The sequence below is a fragment of the Pristis pectinata genome, chromosome 7, assembly GCF_009764475.1.
Source record: "Pristis pectinata isolate sPriPec2 chromosome 7, sPriPec2.1.pri, whole genome shotgun sequence".
NCBI lineage: Eukaryota > Metazoa > Chordata > Chondrichthyes > Rhinopristiformes > Pristidae > Pristis > Pristis pectinata.
In genome coordinates, this window is record NC_067411.1 from 194,110 (window position 1) to 216,954 (window position 22,845).

Consider the following 22,845-nt stretch of genomic DNA (forward strand, 5'->3'; position numbering starts at 1 on the left):
TGTGCTCTTCAAACAAGCCCCGTATGTCAGATGGGGACTGAGACCATTTGGCCCAACGATCCTACCCACAATCAATCATGGCTGTTTTCTCAAACTCATTCTCCCGCCTTCCCCCCACAACCCTTAACCTCCATTCCCAATCAAGTGAGAGAGCAGGGAGAGAGGCTCTTCCACTCTGTTCACACCCACCATCCCCTACGCAGCCATGCTAATCCCATTTACCAGCAGTTCACCACAATGTTGCCTGGATTACAGAACATTAACCACAAGGAGAGAACATGGAACAGTGTGCAGGAACAGGCCCTTCGGCCCATGGTGTCTGTACCAAACATGATGCCAAATGAAACGAAATTTCTTCTGCCTGTACATAGAACATAGAACAGTACAGCACAAAGTACGAAGACCAGCTGCATAGTTAACAACAGCATCCCTTCCTGATGAACATAATGCATTCTATGCGCATTTTGAATAGAAGGGAAGTGGATTGTCACCACCCACCCTGACAGCCTCCAATGCAACTGAACCTGTGATCACCGTTGAGGATGTTAGATTAGTCTTCCGGAGAGTGAACATGAGGAAAGCACCTGGCCCAGATGGTGTCCCCGGCCGTGTGCTCAGATCTTGTGCTGATCAGCTGGCAGAAGTATTTGCGGACATACTTAACCTCTCCCTGCTTCAATCTCAGGTTCCCACCTGTTTCAACAAGACCACTGTCATCCCGGTGCCAAAGAAAAGCAAGGTAACATGCCTCAATGACTACCGACCAGTGGCTCTGACATCCACCATTATGAAGTGCTTTGAGAGGTTGGTCATGGTAAGATAAGGTAAGATATCTTTATTAGTTACATGTACATTGAAACACACAGTGAAATACATCTTTTTGCGTAGTGTTCTGGGGGCAGCCCGCGAGTGTCACCATGCTTCCAGTGCCAACATAGCATGCCCACAACTTCCCAACCCATACGTCTTTGGAATGTGGGAGGAAACTGGAGCACCCGGAGGAAACCCACGCAGACACGGAGAGAACGTACAAACTCCTTACAGACAGTGGCAGGATTTGAACCCGGGTCACTGGCGCTGTAAAGCGTTACAACATGCATCAACTCCAGCCTCCCAGGCAATCTTGACCCACTGCAATTCGCCTATCGCTGAAACAGGTCCACAGTGGACGCCATCTCCCTGGCCCTACACTCAGCTCTGGAGCATCTGGACAGTAAAAGCACCTACGATAGACTATTGTTTATTGAATACAGCTCTGCCTTCAGTATTGGTATTGGTTTATTATTGTCACTTGTACCGAGGCACAATGAAAAGCTTGTCTTACAAACCGATCGTACAGCTCAATTCATTACACAGTGCAGTTACATTGAGTTAGTACAGAGTGCATTGATGTAGTACAGGTAAAAACAGTAACAGTACAGAGTAAAGTGTCACAGCTATAATACGATAATCCCAAGCAAGCTTGTCACCAAACTCCAAGACCTAGGACTCAACTCCTCCCTCTGTAACTGGATCCTTGACTTTCTAACCAACAGATCGCAATCAGTGAGGATAGGCAGCAGTACCTCCGGCACGATTATTCTCAACACTGGTGCCCCACAAGGCTGCATCCTCAGCCCTCTACTCTACTCCCTATACATTTGTGACTGCATGGCCAGATTCTGTTCTAACTCCATCTACAAGTTTGCAGATGATACCACCGCTGTAGGCCGTATCCCTAACAGCGATGAGTCGGAATATAGGAAGGAGATAGAGAGGTTAGTGGAATGGTCTCATGACAACAACCTTTCCCTCAATATCAACAAAACAAAAGAATTGATCATTGACTTAAGGAAAGGGGGCGGTGTACATGCACCCGTCTATATCAACAGTGCTGAGGTCGAGAGGGTTGAGAACTTGCTGGGAGTTAACATCACCAACAGCCTGTCCTGGTAAAATCACATAGATGCCACAGCCAAGAAAGCTCACCAGCGCCTCTACTTCCTCAGGAGGCTAAAGAAATTAGGTTTGTCCCCTTTAACACTCACCAACTTTTATCGATGCACCATAGAAAGCACCCTATCTGGATGTATCACGGCTTGGTACAGCAACTGCTCTGCCCAGGACCGCAAGAAACTGCAGAGAGTTGTGGACACAGCCCAGTGCATCACGGACACCAGCCTCCCCTCCTTGGACTCTGTCTTTACCTCTCGCTGTCTTGGTGTAGCAGCCAGCATAATCAAAGACTCCACCCACCCAGTTCATTCTCTCTTCTTGCCTCTTCTGTCCGGTAGAAGATACAGGAGCCAGAGGGCACCAACCACCAGACTTAAGGACAGCTTCTACCCCACTGTGATAAGACTATTGAACGGTTCTCTTATACAATGAGATGGACTATGACCTCGTGATCTATCTTGTTGTGACCTTGCACCTTATTGCACTGCACTTTCTCTGTAGCTGTGACACTTTACTCTGTACTGTTATTGTTTTTACCTGTACTACCTCAATGCACTCTGTACTTACCCAACGTAACTGCACTGTGTAATGAATTGATCTGTATGATCAGTATGCAAGTTTTTCACTGTACCTCAGAACAAGTGACAATAATAAACCAACACCGATACCTTCGGCCCACAATGTTATGCCGACATAGCTAATCCCTCCTACCTACAGAAAGCCCATATCCCTCCATTTTCCTCTCATTCATGTGCCCATCCAAGCCCCTCTTAAAAGCCCCCAATGCATTTGCCTCCACCACCCTATCAGGCAACGCATTCCAGGCGTTCACCACTCTCTCAGTAAAAAACATACCCCTCACATCTGTTCTGATCCTACCCCTTTCACCTTAAGTGCATGCCCTCTGGTATTGGATCACTCAATAATGGGTAGAAGATATTGCTTGTGCACCCTATCTATGCCCTTCATAATTTTATACACTTCTAATAGATCACCCCTCAGCCTCTGCCATTCCAGAGAAAAGAGCCCAAGTTTGTCCAGCCTCTCCTGATAGCACATGCCCTCAAATCCAGGCAGCATCCTTGTAAACCTCCTCTGCACCCTAAAGCCTCGACATCCTTCCCATAGTGAGGTGACCAGAACTGCATGCAATACTCTAAATGTGGCCTAACCAGAGTTCTATAGAGTTGTATCATAACTTTTTGACTCCTGTACTCAATACCCCAATTCATGAAAGCAAACATTCCATAAGCCTTGTTTACCACCCTATCTACCTGTATAGTCACTTTTAGTGAGCTGTGGATTTGTACCCCAAGGTCTCTCTACTCTTCAACACTGTTAAGGGTCTTGCTCTTTAGAGATTACTGTCTCTTGACATTAATCCTACCAAGGTGCAACACCTCACATTTATCAGGGTTGAATTCCATCTGCCACTTCTCTACCCACATCTGCAGCTGATCTATATCACGCCGTGTCTGTCGCCAGCCTTCTACACTATTCACAATTCCACCAAGCTTGGTATCGTCTGCAAACTTACTAACCCATCCATCAACATACTCATCCAGGTCATTTATGTACATCACAAACAGCAGAGGTTTCAGTACAGATCTCTGTGGAACACCACTACTCATAGGCCTCCAGCCCGAATAAGTCCCTTCAACCACCACCCTATGGGCAAGCCAGTTCTAGATCCACACAACCAATTCTCTATTGACTCCATCCATCTGAACTTTCTGTATTAACCAATTATGTGGGACTTTGTCAAATGCCTTACTGAAGTCCATATAGGTAACATCCACAGCTCTACCTTCATCAATCTCTCTCGTCACCTTGTCAAAAAACTCAACCAGGTTAGTAAGACACAACTTAACCCGCACAAAGCCATGCTGGCTTTCCCTAATCAAGCCATTGGATTCCAGATGCTCGTATATCCTATCTCGAAGAATTTCTCCAGCAATTTCCCTACAACTGACCAGTCTATAGTTCCCCAGATTTTCCCTTGTTCCTTTCTTAAATAGAGGAACAACATTAGCCACTTGCCAGTCTTCCAGTACCTCACCTGTGGTCAAAGAGGACACAAAGATACTGGTCAAGGCCCCAGCAATTTCCTTTATCGTCTCAGTCAGGGGTATATCCCATCGGGCCCCAGGGACTTATCCACCTTAGTACAGTTTAGGAGACCGAACACGACCTCCTCCTTGACCTCTAAATGCTTACACATGTTTACACTGTCCTTTCCAATTTCTGCGTCCTGCATGTCCCTTTCCTGGGTAAATACTGAAGAGAAATATTCATTCAGAACCTCACCCACATCCTCTGCGTCCAAACATACTGTAGAGTCCCTTCTTTATCCTTGAGTGGTCCTACCCTTTCCCTCGTTATCCTCTTATTCCTTATGTAAGAATAGAATGCTTTTGGATTCTCCTTAATCCTACTTGCTAAGGACTTTTCATGGCCCCTCCAGGCTTTCCTAATTCCTTTCTTGAGTTCATTTCAAGCTTCTTTATAGTCCTCTCGTGCTCTATCTGATCCTAACTTCCAAAGCTCTACATACTTGTCCTTTTCCTTCTCGACTAAGTTCATCACTTCTCTGGAAATCCAAGGTTCCCTTACTTTACCATTCATGTCCTTCCTTCTAATTGGGACATACAATACCTATCCTGTACTTTATACAAGATTATAAGATTTCTTTATTGGTCACATGTACATCAAAACACACAGTGAAATGCATCTTTTTTGCATGGAATATTCTGGGGGCAGCCCGCAAGTGTTGCCACGCTTCCGGCGCCAACATAGCATGCCCACAACTTCCTAATGTGGGAGGAAACCGGAGCACCTGGAGGAAACCCACGCAGAAACGGGGAGAACGTATAAACTCCTTACAGATAGTGGCCAGAATTGAACCCGGGTTGCTGGTGTTGTAAAGTGTTTATATATTTGATCCTTGAACACTTTCCACTCGTTCGATGTGGACTTGCCAGTAAAAAGGTGTTCCCAATTTACTCCACCTAGTTCCTGCCTTATGCCTTCATAATTAGCCTGCTCCAATTTAAAACGTTCCCGCTAGCTCCATACCTATCCTTATCTACAGCTATCCTGAAAATTAATGAGCTGTGGTCACTGTTCCCCAATTGCTCACCCACTGATAGGTGAGTCACCTGGCCAGGCTCATTACCCAACAGGTCCAGAATAGCCTCTCCCCTTGTTGGTCTGTCAACATACTGATTTAAGAACCCCTCCTGGATACACGTAACAAATCTTGTCCCATCTAACCCCCTTGCACTAAAAAGGTCCGAATCTTTTCTCTGGAAGTTGAAGTCTCGCATGACCACAACCCTGTATTTTTATATATTTCCTTAATTTGTCTGCATATCCGTTCCTCAATGTCCCAGTGACTATTGGGAGGTCTATAAGTACACACCCAAGAGAGTGATTGCACCCTTCCTATTCCTGAGTTCTACCCATATAGACTCTGTATCTGAGCCCTCCTCCTCCCCCTCTTTTACCCCCCTCTCTATTCTTAGCACTTCAAAACCCTGGTACATTGATCACCCATTCCTGTCCCTCCCTCAACCAAGTCTCTGTAATGGCCACAACATCACAGTTCCATGTACTGATCCATGCTCTAAGTTCATCACTCTTGCCCATAACACTCCGAGCGTTAAAGTACAAACACTTCAAACCATTCGTCTCATCACATCTGTTATTAGGAATCTGCCTAATACTATTTTCCCTGACATCAGCCCTCCTGCCTGTTCCCTCACTTTCTGACTTGTTGCTGCAGTTCCCATCCTCCTGCGAAGCTAGTTTAAACCTTCCCCAGTTGCATGAGCAACTTCCCTGCCAGGATATTGGTTCCCCTCCAGTTCAGGTGCAACCCGTCCCTCTTGTACAGGTCACCCCTTCCCCAGAAAAGCTCCAATGATCCAAGAACTTGAAACCCTGCCCCATCTCCCCAGCCACTCATTTGTCTGTGCTATCATCCTGTTCTTTCCTTCACCAGCTTGCGGCACTGGGAGTGATCCAGAGATTACTACCTTGGAGCTCCTGCTCTTCAGCCTCCTTCTTAACTCTCTATACTCATTGTGCAGGACCTCCACCCCTCTCCTGCCTATGTCATTGGTACCAATATGCACCACAACTTCTGGCTGCTCACCTTCCCCCTTAAGAATATTCTGCAACCACTCCGAGACATCCAGGACCCTGGCACCCAGGAGGCAACACACCATCCTGGCGTCTCTGTTGCAATTGCAGAACCTCCTGTCTGTCCCCTTAACTATTAAGTCCCCAATGACTATCGCTCTGCCTGACTTCTCCCTTCCCTTCTGAGCCTCAGAGCCGACCACAGTGCCACTGGCCTGGCTGCTGCTGCCTTGCCCAGATAGGTCATCCCACTCAGCAGTATCTAAAGGGTTCACTTGTTGCTGAGAGGACTTCCCACAGGGGGACCCTGCACTGACTTCTTTTTCCCCCTACCTCTCTCTCGGTGCTCATCCATCCACTACCTGAATCCTGCCCTCTGGGTGTAACCACCTGCTCAAAAGTCCCGTCTATGATTCGCTCAGCGTCCCGGATGATCCTTAGTTCATCCAACTCCAGCTCTATCTCCAGCTCCATGATCCACATCTCCCCAATCCTTGCATATTCATCTGTCTAAAAGCCTCTTGAACACCACTGTCGTATCTGCTTCCACCACTATCCCTGGCAGCCTGCTCCAGCCACCTGCAGCTCTCTGTGTAAAAAAAAACTTACCCACACATCTTCCTTAAACTTTCCACATCTCACATTAAATGCATGCCCTCAAGTACTTGATATTTCTACCCTCGGGAAAAGATATCTACCTGGCTGTCAACCCAATCTATCCCTCTCATAATCTTATAAACTTCTGTCAGATTTTCCCTCATTCTCTGGAGAAAACAACCCATGTTTGTCCAACCTTTCCTTATATATAGTCCCCTCTCATTCAGGCAACATCCTGGTGAACCTCTTCTGCACCCTTTCCAAAGCCTCCACATCCTTCCAGTAATGTGTCAACCAGAATTGTGTAAAAAAAACTTTGCTGATAAATCTCTTTCAATGTAGTCACCATGCTATAGCAAGGATGCAATTGTTCTGGAGAGAGTGCAGAAGAACTTCACCAGAACCTTGCCTGGATTGGAGCTATTGGTATTGGTTTATTATTATCACTTGTACTGAGGTGCAGTGAAAAACTTGTCTTCCTACAGATCAATTCATTACACAGTGCATTGAGGTAGTACAGAGTACATTGAGGATAGTACAGGGTAAAAACAATAAAAGAATACAGAGTAAAGTATCACAGGCAGAGCAGTTGCCATACCAAGCCGTGATGCATTCAGATAGGATGCTTTCTGCAGTGCATCGATTAAAATTAGTGAATGTCAAAGGGGACATGCCAAATTTCTTTAGCCTCCTGAGGAAGTAGAGGCACTGGTGAGCTTTCTTGGCCATTGCGTCTTTGTGGTTGGACCAGGACAGGCTATTGGTGATGTTCACTCCAAGGAACCTGAAGCTCTCAACCCTCTCAATCTCAGCATCATTGATGTGGACAGGTGCATGTACACCACCCCTTTCCTGAAGTCAATGACCAACTCTTTTGTTTTACTGACATTGAGGGAAAGGTTGTTGTCATGACACCATGTCACTAAGCTCTCTATCTCCTTCCTGTACTCCAGCTCATCATTATTTGAGATGCAGCCTACTACGGTGGCATCATCTGCAAACTTGCAGATGGAGTTAGAGCAGAATCTGGCCATGCAGTCATGAGTGTATAGGGAATAGAGTAGGGGACTGAGGACTTGTGGGGCACCAGTGTTGAGAATAATCGTGCTGGAGGTGTTGCTGCCTATCCTCACTGATTGTGGTCTGTTGGTCAGAAAGTCAAGGATCCTGTTAAAGCGGTAGGTGTTGAGTCCCAGGTTTCAGTTACAAAGAGTGACTGGAGAGGCTGGGTTTGGTTTCCTTTGAGCAGAGGAAGCTGAGAGGTGATCTGATAGTGGTGTACAAAATTCTGAAGGGGTTAGATAGGGTAGACAGTGTAGATGGTAAGAATGTTTTACCCATAGTTTGAGTGTGTTAAACAAGAGGACAGATGTTTACAATGGACAGTGGGAGTTTAGAGGGGATCCCAGTTGGAATTCTTTCAGAGAGTGGTTGGGATCTGGAGTACGCTACCTGAGGAGGGGCTGCAGGCAGGTACTCTCACAACATTAAAGAAGCATCTAGACAAGCACTTGGAATTGCCAAGGCATGCAAGTCGATGGACCTAATATGGGTAAATGGAATGAGTGTTGATGGTGCAATCCCCAGTGTAGACGTGGTGGGCTAAAGGGCCTGTTTCTGTGCTGTACAATTTGTTTGATTGGATTTCCAGATGGCATTTGATGAGGCACCACGTATAATGTTACTGCATGGGAATACATAATTTGGGGGTGTTACAGACTCAGTGAAAGTCCCTTTAAGATAGAGAGTGTGTGTGTATGTGTGTGTGGGGCGTGCTTACGTCAATAGAAGATAAAGGACGTAATGACGTTGTTGAAGAAGAAGAAGAAGGAGAGAGAGAGAGAAGGGAGAGAGACACCAGCCTGCTTGTTTTCTCTATCGATGGATGAGAAACAATAACTGTGTTTGCCACTGAAATCCATGTATGGAAGTTGGAAGTAATCCGGTGGAGTTCACTTTGTTGCTGACCTGTAGAAGGAAACAGGTATTTGTGTGTGGACGACCACGGTTCGGATGCTTTTCGGGGTGAGGAAGTCACTACCGAGTAAACACTGAAGTGTCGTTTGGGTTCCATCGTGGAACATTTGGATTTCGTATGTACTCTCTCTATGTTTTTCTACATCTACATCTTATCTTCAGACAACGGTGGTTGTTGAAGAAGCCCTTGCTCATGTTTCACCTTATGGCTTGCGGAACTGAACTTTAAGAACCATTCAGGAACTGGGAGTTTTGGACTTTGTCACACACACACACACGAAGAGTTTAGTTTTGGGGTTAACGTTCGAGGTTTAACATTCTTGAATTCTAACATACTAACATTTTTACTTTTATTTTACGTATTATCAATAGTAGTGATTAATAAAATAGTTTTTAACACTGAATCATGCTCAGTGTGTTTCTTTTGTTGCTGGTTTGTGACAGGGGTAATGTAGAGTGAAAGAGTTATGCAGAAAGGAAACAGGCCTTCGGCCTCATCACCCTCTGTGCAAAAAATGTGCCATTCATGTCCCCTTTAAATCTTTCCCCTCTCACTTTAAATCTGTGCCTGTAGTTTTGGAATTCCTTACCTTGGGAGAAAGACTGTGACCGTCCATCTTATCGACACCCCATGATTTTATGTACCTCCAATAAGGTCACCCCTCAGCCTCCTGTTCTCCAGGGAAAAAAAGTTTGGCCTCATCAATGACTTGTACAGCTGTAACATGATGCCCCAACTCTTGTACTCAATCCCTTACTGCTGAAAGTGTGCCAAATGCCTTCTTCACCACCTTGTCCACCTAAGCCGCCACTTTCAGGGAATTAAGTACTTGTACCCTTTGGTCTCTGTTGCACAGCATCCTCCAGGGCTCTGTCATTTACTGTGCATGTCCTGCCCTGGTTTTACATGCCAAATGCAACACTTCACTCTTGTCCAAGTTACATACTCTCTGACAAAACAACAAGATGCTGGAGGAACTCAGCAGGCAGCATCCGTAGAGAAAAACAGATGGTCAACATTTCGGGTCAGGACCCTTCTCAGGACTTGAGTTGTTTTTTCATCTGGATTCCAACAGTCCTTTGTTTCTCTGTACCCTCTGACAATCCTTGACCCATAATCCCAGATGATCTAGATCCTCTTGTAATCTTAGATAAACTTCTTCAATGTCCACCATACCATCAATTTTGGTGGCAGTACTGTCTGGATGCTGCTACTATTTTCTATTGTGAGCCAAACCAAAATAATTATTTTGAATCTCTGCTATTTTTCTATTTCCCATTACCCCGGGGACACGCTAATCAGCAGGTCGCCTCCTCCAAGTCGCTCACCATCCTGGTTTGGAAATATATCCTCATTTCCTTCATCATCACCCAATGCTGGAACTCCCTCCCTCTGAACACCTTCACCATCCCTCCCACCTCTGCAATCTTCTCACTTTCCCACCTCCACTGAGTGTTCTGGCATTTTCCAGCTTCATTCCAGAGGGACTTCTGCAGTTGAAAAAGGCCGCCCAACCACAACCTTCTCAAGGGCAAACTGAGGATGGTCAATTCATAAAAATCACTGCAGTGACACTTTATGGAAATTCCTGTCCACACTGGAGACTAGGTCAAGAGTTCGTCATGGTGAAGCATTTTTTATCCGTCCGTAACTCATAAAATATTCATATGAATTGAAATCCCCGCGCTTGCCGAGAAGTGGCGGTAGTGCCGGGAGTTTGGCGTCCGTTTCTCTCGGGGCTCCGAGATCCCTGGTATTGCCCATCTTGTCACTTGTCTGACTCCTCGGCCGCGGCCTGGATTTGCGGAAAAACGCTGTTGCCTGAAAACATCGCAGGAAACAAGGTGGGGAGAGGGGAGGGGAGAGGGGAGGGGAGAGGGGAGGGGAGAGGGGAGGAGGAGGGAGGGGAGAGAGGACGGGGAGGGGAGAGGGGAGAGGGGAGAGGGGAGGGGAGAGGGGAGGGGAGGGGAGGGGGTGGGGAGGGGAGAGGGGAGGGGTGGGGGGTGGGGGGGAGGAGGGGGGAGGAGGAGGAGAGGGGGAGGAGGGGGGAGGGGGAGGAGGGGGGGAGGGGGAGGAGAGGGGGGGGGAGGAGGGGGGAGGGGGGGGAGGAGGGGGGAGGGGGAGGAGAGGGGGGGGGAGGAGGGGGGAGGGGGGGGGGGAGGGGGGGAGGAGGGGGGAGGGGGGGGGAGGAGGGAGGAGGGGGGAGGGGGGGGGAGGAGGGAGGAGGGGGGAGGGGGGGGGGAGGAGGGAGGAGGGGGGAGGGGGGGGGGAGGAGGGAGGAGGGGGGAGGAGAGGGGAGGAGAGGGGAGGGGGGAGGAGAGTGGGGAGGGGGGAGGGAGGAGGGGAGGGGGGAGGGGAGGGGGGAGGGGAGGGAGAGGGGGAGGGGAGAGGGGAGGTGAGGGAAGGTGAGGGGGAGGGGAGGGGGAGGGAGAGGGGGACGGGAGGGGGGAGGAGAGGGGGGGGAGGGAGAGGGGGGGGAGGGGGGAGGGAGAGGGGGGGAGGGGGGAGGGAGAGGGGGGGGGAGGGGGAGGGGAGGGGGAGGGAGAGGGGGGGGGAGAGGGGGGGAGGGGGAGGGAGAGGGGGGGGAGGGGGAGGGGAGGGAGAGGGGGGGGGAGGGGGAGGAGAGGGGGGGGGAGGGGGAGGGAGAGGGGGGGAGGGGAGGGGAGGGGGGGAGGGAGAGGGGGAGGGGGGAGGGGGAGGGAGGGGGGGAAGGGAGAGGGGGAGGGGGGGAGGGAGAGGGGGAGGGGAGGGGGGGGGAGGGGAGAGGAGGGGGAGGGGGGGAGGAGGGGGAGGGGAGGGGGGGAGGGAGGGGGGAAGGGAGGGGGGAGGGGAGGGGGGGGAGGGGGGGAGGGGGGAGGGGAGGGGGGGGGAGGGGGGGGAGGGGGGAGGGGAGGGGGAGGGGGGGGAGGGGGGGAGGGAGGGGGAGGGGGGGGGAGGGAGGAGAGGGGGAGGGGGGGAGGGGAGGGGGAGGGGGGAGGAGGGGGGAGGAGGAAGGAGAGGGGGAGGGGGGGAGGGGAGGGGAGGGGGGGAGGGGGGGGAGGGGAGGGAGGAGAGGGGGAGGGGGGAGGGGAGGGGGAGGGGGAGGGGGGAGGGGAGGGGGAGGGGGGGAGGGGAGGGAGGGGGGAAGGGGAGGGGAAGGGGGGAGGGGGAGGGGGGTGGGGGGGGAGGGGAGGGGGAGGGGGGGAGGGGAGGGGGGAGGAGAGGGGAGGGGGTTGGGGGAGGGGGTGAGGAGGGGGAGGGGGGTAGGGGAGAGGGGAGGGGGTTGGGGGAGGGGGTGAGGAGAGGGGAGGGGGTAACGGGGGCAGGGGAGGGACGAGGGGAGAGGGTAACCGAGGGGAGGGACGAGGGGAGGGGGTAACAGAGGGGAGGGAGGAGCGGAGGGGGTAACGGAGGGGACAGGTAACGTGAGGGGAGAGGGAGTAATGGAGGGGAGGGTAAAGGAGTTGAGGGAGGGATAATGGAGAGGAGTAACAGGGGAGGGGAGGGGGTTAACGGAGGAGAGGGTAAAGGAGCAGAGGGATGAGGGAGGGGTAACAGGAGGGGAGGGGGTTAACGGAGGAGAGGGTAAAGGAGCAGAGGGATGAGGGAGGGGTAACGGGAGGGGAGGGGGTTAACGGAGGAGAGGGTAAAGGAGCAGAGGGACTGGGGAGGGGGAGAGGGGGTAACGGGGGGGGAGGGGTAACGGAGGGGAGGGGAAGGGGTAACAGAGGGGATATGGGAGGTGTGAGTCGGGTTTGGAGCTTGGGTTGAGGGGGTAAGCTGGAGTTGTGGGGAGTTGGAGCTGGGGAGAGTGGTTGGAAGAGGGAATCTTTCAGCACAGAAACAGGCCCTTTGACGCACCAATCTACACTATCTATCACACGTCCCAGTTAGTGGATGAGGTCCATGGCCTTCCATGCGTGGGTGATTCCCATGCTGGTCTGGATTCTTCTCCAGTTGTGTGAGGCACAGCAGTGTAGCGGTTAGTGTAACGCTTTACAGCGCCAGTGATCCGGGTTCAAATCTGGCTACTATCTGTAAGGAGTTTATACGTTCTCCCCGTGACTACGCCGGTTTCCTCCCACATTCCAAAGACGTACGGGTTAGGTTGTGTGCGTGCTATGTTGGTGCTGGAAGTGTGGCGACACTTGCGGGCTGCCCCCAGAACACTCCACACAAAAGATGCATCTCACTGTGTCTTTCGATGTACATGTGACTAATAAAGATATCTGGTCTTATCTGATCTGATTTTTTTTTTCGTTCTTCCCACTTTTTTTATTAACTCCTTCCAGATTCTACCTCTCACCTACACACAATGGGTAATTTACAACTGTCAATTAACCTACAAAACCCACATATCTTTGGGATGAAATTGGAGCACCCAGAGGAAACCTGTGTGGTCACATGGAGAATGTGCAGACTCCACAAAGACAGCCCCACCCAATAGGTTAAGAAGGTGTATGGAGCGCTGGCTTCATTAGTCGGGGTTTTGAGCTCAAGAGCCGCGAGGTAAAGTTGCAGCTCAAAAAAAACTCTAGTTAGACCACACTAAGTATTCTGTTAAGTTTTGGTTACCTCATTATAGGAAGGATGTGGAAGCTTTGGAGAGGGTGCAGAGGTGATTTAGCAGGACGTTGCCTGGATTAAAGAACATATCTTATGAGGAAAGGTTGAGTGAGCTCAGGCTTTTCTCTTTGGAGCGATGCAGGATGAGAGGCGACTTGATAGAGGTGTATAAGATTATGATGGGCACAGGTGGGGTAGACAGGGAGCACCTTTTCCCCAGGGTGGTAATAGCAAATACCAGAGGACGTCTGTTTAAGGTCAGAGGAGGAATGTTCAGGGGAGATGTCAGAGCTGGGTGACACCACCAAGAGTGGTGGGTGCCTGGATCGCACAGTGGTCGTTGTAGAGGCTGATGTAATAGGGACATATAAAAGGCTCTTGGATAGGCACATGGATGTAAGAAAAATGGAGGGTAATCGCTTGTGCAGGAGGAAAGGGTAAGATTGATCATGGAGGAGGTGTACATATTGTTCGGCACAACATTGTGGGCCGAAGGACCTGTACTGTGCTGTACTGTTCTATGTTTGCCTGGCTTTTCAAGCACTCCTGTTCCCCCATTTATTTTGCTGTAATCTATTCTCCCAGATGTGCTGATTAACATCCCTGCCCCACCCCCGATTCTCCCATTGCCAGCCTACACTGGGGATATTTGCAGCAGTCAGCTCACCTATATGCAAACACCTTTGGCAAGTCAGAGGAAACTAGAAGCTGGGGAAAAGCCACACCATTTCAGTGCAAATGTACAAACTCAACACAAGCAATGTGCAAGATTGGGAGCAAAGCTGTGTCACTGGCGTCATGTAACACTGAAATATCCATCACACTTCCAACCTTAATTCATGGTGGGTTTGGTACTGGGGCCGTGTCTGGGTGAGATTTGTGCTGGGTAGAGTTGATCCTGGATGGGGGAAGAGAGGAGGGAGGAAGGGTTATTTTCAGGAGGTGGTGGAGAATTTGCCATGGGTTCTGTGGATGACATACTGGTTGGTTTAGGCTGGGTGTGGGAGAGTGATAGGTCTGATGTTGGTAAGGTTGTGTCACTCCCAGGTGTCTGGGCTCTATGCTTCTATTTTTTAATTTAAATTCTTTTGCCTTTGTCAGCTGAGATCGAAATGGGTGACCCAGATATCGGGGCCGTGATGGGTTTCTCTGGGTTTGGTAAGTTATTGCAACCAACAGAAACAGAGGGATAGGTAGTTACGGTCCTTAGATAGGACCAAAACTCACTCCACCCCTTCCCTTCAGGATTGGAGACATTATGGAGCAAAAATCTGTCAGTATTGTTCCACCAAATGCTCTTAGGGCAGAACCAGTGAGCTTACATAGAGAGTAAAGTTCTCCACACTTGCTGCAGGAGGGAGAGCTTCCAATTACAATATCTAAAAACCATTTGGACAGGTTCATGGATAGGAAAGGTTGAGAGGTATATGGGCCAAATGCAAGCAAATGACTAGCTCAGGTCGGCGAACTAGTTTGTGAATTGGGCTGAAAAGTGGCAGATGGAGTTAAATGGAGGAACTTTGTGGGTTGAGCAGCATCTGTGGAGACAGAGGGATAGTTGACATTTCATGTCAAGACCTTGCATCATGACGGTGCGGTGAGGTGATGCATTTTGGGAGTATTAATGAGGCTCGGATACACATCTTGAATGATTGGATCTTGGGAGTTTTGAGGAACAGAGAGACCTTGGAGTACAAGTCCATGGATCAATGAAGGTGGCAGCGCAGATAGGTCACGTAATCAGTAAGGCACAGGGGATTCCTTATTACTTGGGGTATTGAATACAAAAGCAGGGAGATAATGCTCCAACTTTCTAAAATGTTGGTCAGACCTCAGCTGCAGTACTGTGTACAGTCCTGGTAACCAAGGCAAAGGAAGCATGTGATAGTGTTAGGGTGCAGAGGAGATTCACCAGGATGTTGCCTGGGATGGAGTGATTCAGTTTTGAGGAGAAACTGGGTCTGTTGTCCCTGGAGTAGAAGAGGTTAAGAGTGGATATGACAGATCGATAAAATTCTGAGAGGCATAGACAAGGTAGATAGTATTTTTCCTGGGGTGGAAATCTCATACTCAATGGCACAGGTTTAAGGTGAGAGTGGAAAGTTTAAAGGAGATTTACGAGGAAAGGTTTGTTTACGGTGTGGTAGGTGCCTGGAACATGCTGTCGGGGGAGGTGGTGGAAGCAGATATGACAGCAATGTTTTAGATAAGTACACGAACAGATTGGGAATGGAGAGGTACACACACCACATGCAGGCAGATGGGATTTGTTTGTATTGGCACGATGGTCGGCATGGACCACTTGGGCCGAAGGGCCTGTTTCCGTGCTGTACTGTTCCATCTTCCATTTTTGTCAGGTCCAGAATCCTTCATCAAAACTGGTTTTCACGAATTACCCTGAAGCTATCAAGCAGTGGCACTATTTGCTGCACCACTCGTAGTCATAGAATCAAGCAGCATGGGAACAGGCCATTGGGCCACCATGTCCATGCTGATCAGTAGGGAGCATCCATGTTAGTCCCATCTTCCAGCCCTTGGTCCATAGCCTTCAACGTCTAGGCAGGGTCAGAGCACTGGGTAAAAAAAATCCCCTTCAGATCCCCTCTGAAGCTCTTACTACTGATCTGAAGTCGATGTTTTACTCATCTCTGATGAGGGGAAAAATTTCTGACAGCCTACCTCAATCATGCCCTTCCTAACTTCCTCTGCTGCAGGGAAAACAGACCGGTCTCTCTGGTCTCTTCTCTTAACTAAAACGTCCCATTCCCAGGCAACATGCTGGCAAATTTCTTCACTTTACCACCTAATTTATAATTACCTGATGGGAATCAAAGTAAACCAACTCAGCATGCCTCTGGCAGAGAGCTGGAAAATGGGATTTGTCTCAGTAACCCTTATTTTGGTTGGCATAGTCATGCTGGGCAAAATGCATCCTTTCTTTCTGTGGCTTTTTTTTTGAAATTAGATCCACTCAAGCTCCCACTTGCTGGTGGGAAAAGAATCTGCCTGGATAAAGTATTTTTATAGACTAGTTGATAGAATGTTTTTAAATGTTTGTGACTGGCAATCATTCAGCAAGGCACCACAGGTACCAATGAGATGAATGGACATTTATCACTCTGATGCGATTATACTGTCGACCCCACAGTAGCCACCGAGACATTGAGAAACAGATATGCAGGCAGATTCGGGAAGGGTCCAAAAGGTTGTTGTCATGGGTGACTTCAACTTCCCCAATACAGACTGAGACTTCCCTAGTGCAAGAAGCTTAGATGGGGCAGTATTTGTCTGGTGCATTCAAGAGGGTTTCTTAAATAAGTATGTAGATGGTCCAACCAGAGGAGGGGGCCGTACTGGACCTGGTGTTGGGAAATGAGCCTGGCCAGGTCATTGACGTTTCAGTGGGAGAATACTTGGGGAACAGTGACCACAACTCCTTAAGTTTTAAGAAAGCTATGAATGGTAAGTATGGACCTTGCTGGATAGTATTCAATTGGGGCAGGGCAAATTATGAGAGAACTAGGCAGAAACTTGGGACGGTTAATTGGGAACAGCTGTTTTTGGGCAAGTCCACATCTGACATGTGGAGGTTGTTCAAAGACCAACTGCACGGAGTACAGGACAGGTATATTCCAATAAGAAGGAAGGACAAGGATGGCAGGATGAGAGAAGATTGGATTATGAGAGAGGTGGTTAATTTAGTCAAGAAGAAAAAGGGAGTGTACACAGAACATGGCTTTAGAGAGGGAGATTTACCAAGATGCTGCCTGGATTGGAGAGCAGGTCTTATGAGGATAGGTTGAGTGAGCTTGGGGCTTTTCTCTTTGGAGGAGGAAGAGGAGGATGAGAGGTAACTTGATAGAGGTGTACAAGATGATAAGAGGAATAGATCGAGTGGACAGTCAGAGACTTTTTCCCAGAGCAACAATGGTTAACATGAGGGGGCATAATTTTAAGGTGATTGGAGGAAGATATAAGGAGGATGTCAGGGGTAAGTTTTTTTTTACAGAGAGTGGTGGGTTGTGGCGGCAGATGCATTAGGGACATTTAAGGATCTCTTAGATAGCCACGTGAGTGATAGAGAAATGGAGGGCTATGTGGGAGGTAAGGGTTAGATAGATCTTAGAGCAGGATAAATTGTCAGCACAACATTGTGGGCCAAAGAGCCTGACCAGATAAGGTAAGATATCTTTATTGGTCATATGTACATCCAAACACACAGTGAAATACATAGAATCATAGAACAGTACAGCACAATACAGGCCCTTCGGCCCACAATGTTGTGCCAACCTTTAAACCTCGCCTAAGACTATCTAACCCCTTCCTCCCACATATCCCTCTATTTAAATTCCTCCATATGCTTATCGAGCAATCTCTTGAATTTGACCAATGTACCTGCCTCCACCACCACCCCAGGCAGCGCATTCCATGCCCCAACCACTCTCCCTTGAACTTCCCACGCATTACTTTAAAGCCATGCCCTCTTGTATTGAGCATTGGTGCCCTGGGAAAGAGGCGCTGGCTGTCTACTTCTTACCTGTTTCTCTTAATATTTTGTATACCTCTGTAATGTCTCCTCTCATCCTCCTTCTCTCCAAAGAGTAAAGCACTAGCTCCCTTAGTCTCTCCTCATAATGCATACCCTCTAAACCAGGCAGCATCCTGGTAAATCTCCTCTGCACCCTTTCCAACACTTCCACATCCTTCCTATAATGAGGCGACCAGAACTGAACACAGTATTCTAGGTGCGGTCTAACCAGAGTTTTGTAGAACTGCATCATTACCTCGTGGCTCAAACTTGATACCATGACTTTACGAATGCTAACATCCCATAAACTTTCAGGGATCTGTGGATATGAACCTCCAGATCCCTCTGCTCCGCCACCATCCTGCAATTAACTTTGTACTCCGCCTTGGAGTTTGTCCTTCCAAAGTGTACCACCTCACGCTTCTCCGGATTGAACACCATCTGCCACTTTTCTGCCCAGCTCTGCATCCTATCAATGTCCCTCTGCAATCTTCGACAGTCCTCCACACTATCCACAACACCACCAACCTTTGTGTTGTCTGCAAACTTGCCAACCCACCCTTCTACCCCCTCATCCAAGTCATTAATAAAAATCACGAGAAGCAGAGGTCCCAGAACTGATCCTTGTGGGACACCGCTAGTCACAACCCTCCAATCTGAATGCACTCCCTCCACCACAACCCTCTGCTTTCTACCAGCAAGCCAATTCTGAATCCACACGGCCAAGCTTCCCTGGATCCCATGCCCTCTGACCTTCTGAAGAAGCCTACCATGTGGAACCTTGTCAAATGCCTTACTAAAATCCATGTAGACCACATCTACAGCACTACCCTCATCAATCTGCCTGGTCACCTCAAAGAACTCTGTCAGGCTTGTGAGACATGATCTGCCCTTTGTGAAGCCATGCTGGCTGTCCCATATCAGACCATGATTCTCTAAATGCCCATAGGTCCAATCTCTCAGAATCCTTTCCAACAGCTTGCCCACCACAGAAGTAAGGCTCACTGGTCTCTAATTCCCTGGACTATCCCTACTTCCTTTTTTGAATAAGGGGACAACATTTGCCACCCTCCAATCCTCCGGTACTATTCCTGTGGACAACAAGGACTCAAAGATCTTAGCCAACAGTTCAGCATTCTCTTCCCTCGCCTTGCAGAGTAGCCTGGGGAATATTCCATCAGGCCCCAGGGACTTATCTGTCCTAATATTTTCTAACAGCTCCAACACATCCTCCCTCTTGATGTCTACATGCTCCAGAACATTAACCTTACCAACACTGTCCTCAGCATCATCAAGGCCCCTCTCCTTGGTGAATACTGAAGAGAAGTATTCAGTGAGGACCTCACCCACTTCCACAGCTTCCAGGCACATCTTCCCACCTTTATCCCTAAGCGGTCCTACCTTTACTCTCATCATCCTCCTGCTCTTCACATACGTGAGAAATGCCTTGGGGTTTTCCTTAACCCTACTTGCCAAGGACTTTTTATGTCCCCTTCTTGCTCTTCTCAGCCCCTTCTAAAGTTCCTTCCTTGCTACCCTATATTCCTCAAGAGACATCTGATCCTTGCTTCCCAAGCCTTATGTATGCTGCCTTCTTCCTAACTAGTTGTTCCACCTCTCTTGTCACCCATGGTTCCTTCACCCTGCCATTCCTTCTCTGCCTCACTGGGACAAATTTATCCCTAACATCCTGCAAGTGATCCCTGAACAACGACCACACCTCCATAGTACATTTCCCTTCAAAAATGTCATCCCAATTCACATTTGCAAGTTCTAGCCTTGTAGCCTCATAATTTGCCCTTCCCCAATTAAATATTTTCCTGTCCTCTTTGCTCCTATCCTTGGCCATGACAATTCTAAAGGTTAGGGAGCAGTGGCCACTGTCCCCCAAATGCTCACCCACTGAAAGATCTGTCACCTAACCTGGTTCATTACCTAATACTAGATCTAATATGGCATTCCCTCCAGTCGGCCTGTCAACATACTGTGACAGGAATGAGTCCTGGACACAATTTACAAACTCTACCCCATCTAAATCTTTGGTACTAAGCAGGTGCCAATCAATTTTTGGGAAGTTGAAGTCTCCCATAATAACAACCCTGTTACTTTTGCATCTTTCCAAAATCTGTCTCCCAGTCTGCTCCTCAGTATCCTTGCTGCTACTGGGGGGCCTATAGAATACTCCCAGTAGAGGAGCTGCTCCTTTCTTGTTCCTAACTTCCACCCTTACTGACTCTAGAGAGGATGATTCTACATTATCCACCCTTTCTGCAGCTGTATCTATGCATCTTTTTGTATAGAGTGTTCTGGGGGCAGCCCGCAAGTGTCTCCACTCTTCCAGCGCCAACATAGCATGCCCACAACTCCGAACCTGTACGTCTTTGGAATGTTGGAGGAAACCGGAGCACCTGGAGGAAATCCATGCAGACACAGGGAGAACTGCGGCAGGAATTGAACCGGGTCGCTGGCGCTGTAATAGTGTTATGCTAACTGCTATACTACCGTGCTAACTACAATCTTGTGCCGACATTTTATCCTGCTCTCATATCTATCTATCCTGTCCCTCCCACATAGCCCCCAATTTTTCTATCATTCACATGGCTATCTCTCTTAAATGTCCTCAATGTATCCGACCCCACAACCTCTGCCATAGTGAGTTCCATGCACCTACCACTCTGTGTAAAACAAAAAACTTATCCTGACGTCCCCCTTATACCTTCCTGCAGTCGCCTTAAAATTATGGCCCTCAGCTTAACCATTTTTGCCCCGGGAAAAAGTCTCTGACTGTCTACTCGATCTATGCCTCTTCTCATCTTGTACACCTCTATCAAGTCACCTCTCATCCTCCTCCCCTCCAAAGAGAAAAGCCCGAGCTCATTCAACCTATCCTCATAAGACATGCTCTCCAATCCAGGCAGCATCCTGGTAAATGTCCTCTGCACCCTCTCTAAAGCTTCCACATCCTTCCTATAATGTGACGACCAGAACTGAACACAATACTCCAAGTGTGGTCCAACCAGAGTTCTTTAGGGCTGCAACATTACCTCGTGGCTCTTGAACTCAAATACCCCAGTAATGAAGGCCAACACGCCATACCCCTTCTTAACTACCCTATCAACCTGCGTGGCAACCTTGAGGGATCTATGGACGTGGATCCCAACATCCCTCTGTTCCTCCACACTGCTAAGAGTTGTACCATTAACATTGTTTTCTGCCTTCAAATTCGATCTTCCAAAGTGTATCACTTCATACTTTTCTGGGTTGAACTCCATCTGCCTCTTCTCAGCCCAGCTCTGCATCCTATCAATGTCCTGTTGTAATCTACAGTATGCACAACACCACCACGGTACGGTAGTGTAGCATTTAGGCACGGTAGTGTAGAGGTTAGTGTAATGCTATTACAGCGTCAGCGACACAGGTTCAATTCCGGCCACTGTCTGTAAGTAGTTTGTATGTTCTCCCTGTGTCTGCGTGGATTTCCACCTGGTGCTCCAGTTTCCTCCCACATTCCTAAGACATACGGGTTAGGAGGTTGTGAGCATGCTATATAAACACGCCGGAAGCATGGCGACACTTGTGGGCTGCCCCCAGAGCACTCTACGCAAAAGATGCATTTCACTGTGTGTTTCAATGTACATGTGACTATTGTCTTATCAACCTTCGTGTCATCAGCACACTTACTAACCTACCCTTCCACATCCTCATCCAAGTCATTTATAAAAATCACAGAGGGCATGGGTCCCAGAACAGATCCATGCAGAACACCACTGGTCACCGACCTCCAGGCAGAATATGCTCCATCTACCACCACCCTCTGTCTTCTATGAGCGAACCAATTCTGAATCCACACAGCCAAGTTTCCCTGGATCCCATGCCTCCTGACTTTCTGAATGAGCCTTCCATGAGGAACCTCATCAAGCGCCTTACTAAAATCCATGTACACCACATCCACTGCTCTAGCTTCATCAATTTGCTTTGTCACATCCTCAAAGAATTCAATCAGGCTCGTTAGGCATGACCTGCCCCCCACAAAGCCATCCTGATTGTTCCTAATCAGCCTATGCTTCTCCAAATGCCCATAAATCCTGTCTCTATGAATCTTTACAGTAATTTACCCACCACTGAAGTAAGACTCACTGGTCTGTAATTCCCAGGGTTATCCCTGCTCCCTTTCTTTCTTTTTCAATCTTTTTATTAGTTTTCAAATTAATACAGATTGATATATAGCATCAATATTTATACATGTAATACAAAGAGATCAGGATAACAATCATAGCATATATAATCATAAAGAACAATAAAATATAAAAAAACTGTAGATCCAACAATCTCTTAGTAAATGAATATAATATAAAAGAAAGGAAAGAAAAAGATTTATTATATAAATTTAAAAAAACCCAAATCAATAAAAAAAATTATAAACAATATAAACTAAACAAAAAAAACTTATTAAAAAAAACAAACAACAAAAAAAAGAGAAAAAAAAACTGGGCTAAAATTTCTCAGTAGAAACAGGGCAATATTATGTCGTCAAATCCGTTCCTTCAAGTTGGAAAGTTATTGAAAGGGGATCTACATCATGTGAAAATATTGAATAAATGGACTCCAAATATCTTCAAATTTAAGCGAAGGATCAACAGTACCACTCCTAATTTTTTCCAAGTTTAAACATGATATAGTTTGAGAAAACCATTGAAAAGTAGTAGGGGGTATTGGATCCTTCCATTTAAGCAAAATGTAACAAAAGCAATCATACGGTTAGCGGAAGGAGATAAATGGCCAGACTCTATCCTTGGTAATCCAAAAATTGCAGTAATAGGGTGAGGTTGTAAATCAATCTTCAATACGTTTGAAATAATGTTAAAAATGTCTTTACAATATTTTTCCAGAAGAGGACAGAGCCAAAACATATGTGTCAAAGAAGCCACATTCGATTTACATCTATCACATATAGGATTTATATGGTTATAAAAATGAGCTAACTTATCTTTGGGCATATGGGTCCTGTGGACTACCTTAAACTGTATCAACGAGTGTCTGGCACACATTGAAGATGTATTGACTAAATGAAGAATTTTCTTCCAAGTCTCTATAGGTATAGATGTCTGGAGTTCACTTT

At 48.0% G+C, this 22,845-nt stretch overlaps 1 protein-coding gene across 2 annotated transcripts in view; it reads left to right on the plus strand.

Moving 5' to 3' along the window:
* The first annotated feature begins 10,382 nt into the window (after nt 1–10,382).
* Nucleotides 10,383–22,845, plus strand: part of LOC127572500 (WD repeat-containing protein 70) — a 131,408-nt gene continuing 118,945 nt past the window's right edge. The window contains exons 1-2 of one of the 2 annotated variants that reach the window (XM_052019853.1): nt 10,383–10,497; nt 14,300–14,356. In XM_052019853.1, coding sequence (XP_051875813.1) covers nt 14,311–14,356 — 46 coding nt within the window. In that variant the 5' untranslated portion in view covers nt 10,383–10,497; nt 14,300–14,310. Of the gene's footprint in view, nt 10,498–13,616; nt 13,636–14,299; nt 14,357–22,845 lie in introns of those variants that run through there. The other variant, XM_052019854.1, reaches the window with a different exon arrangement.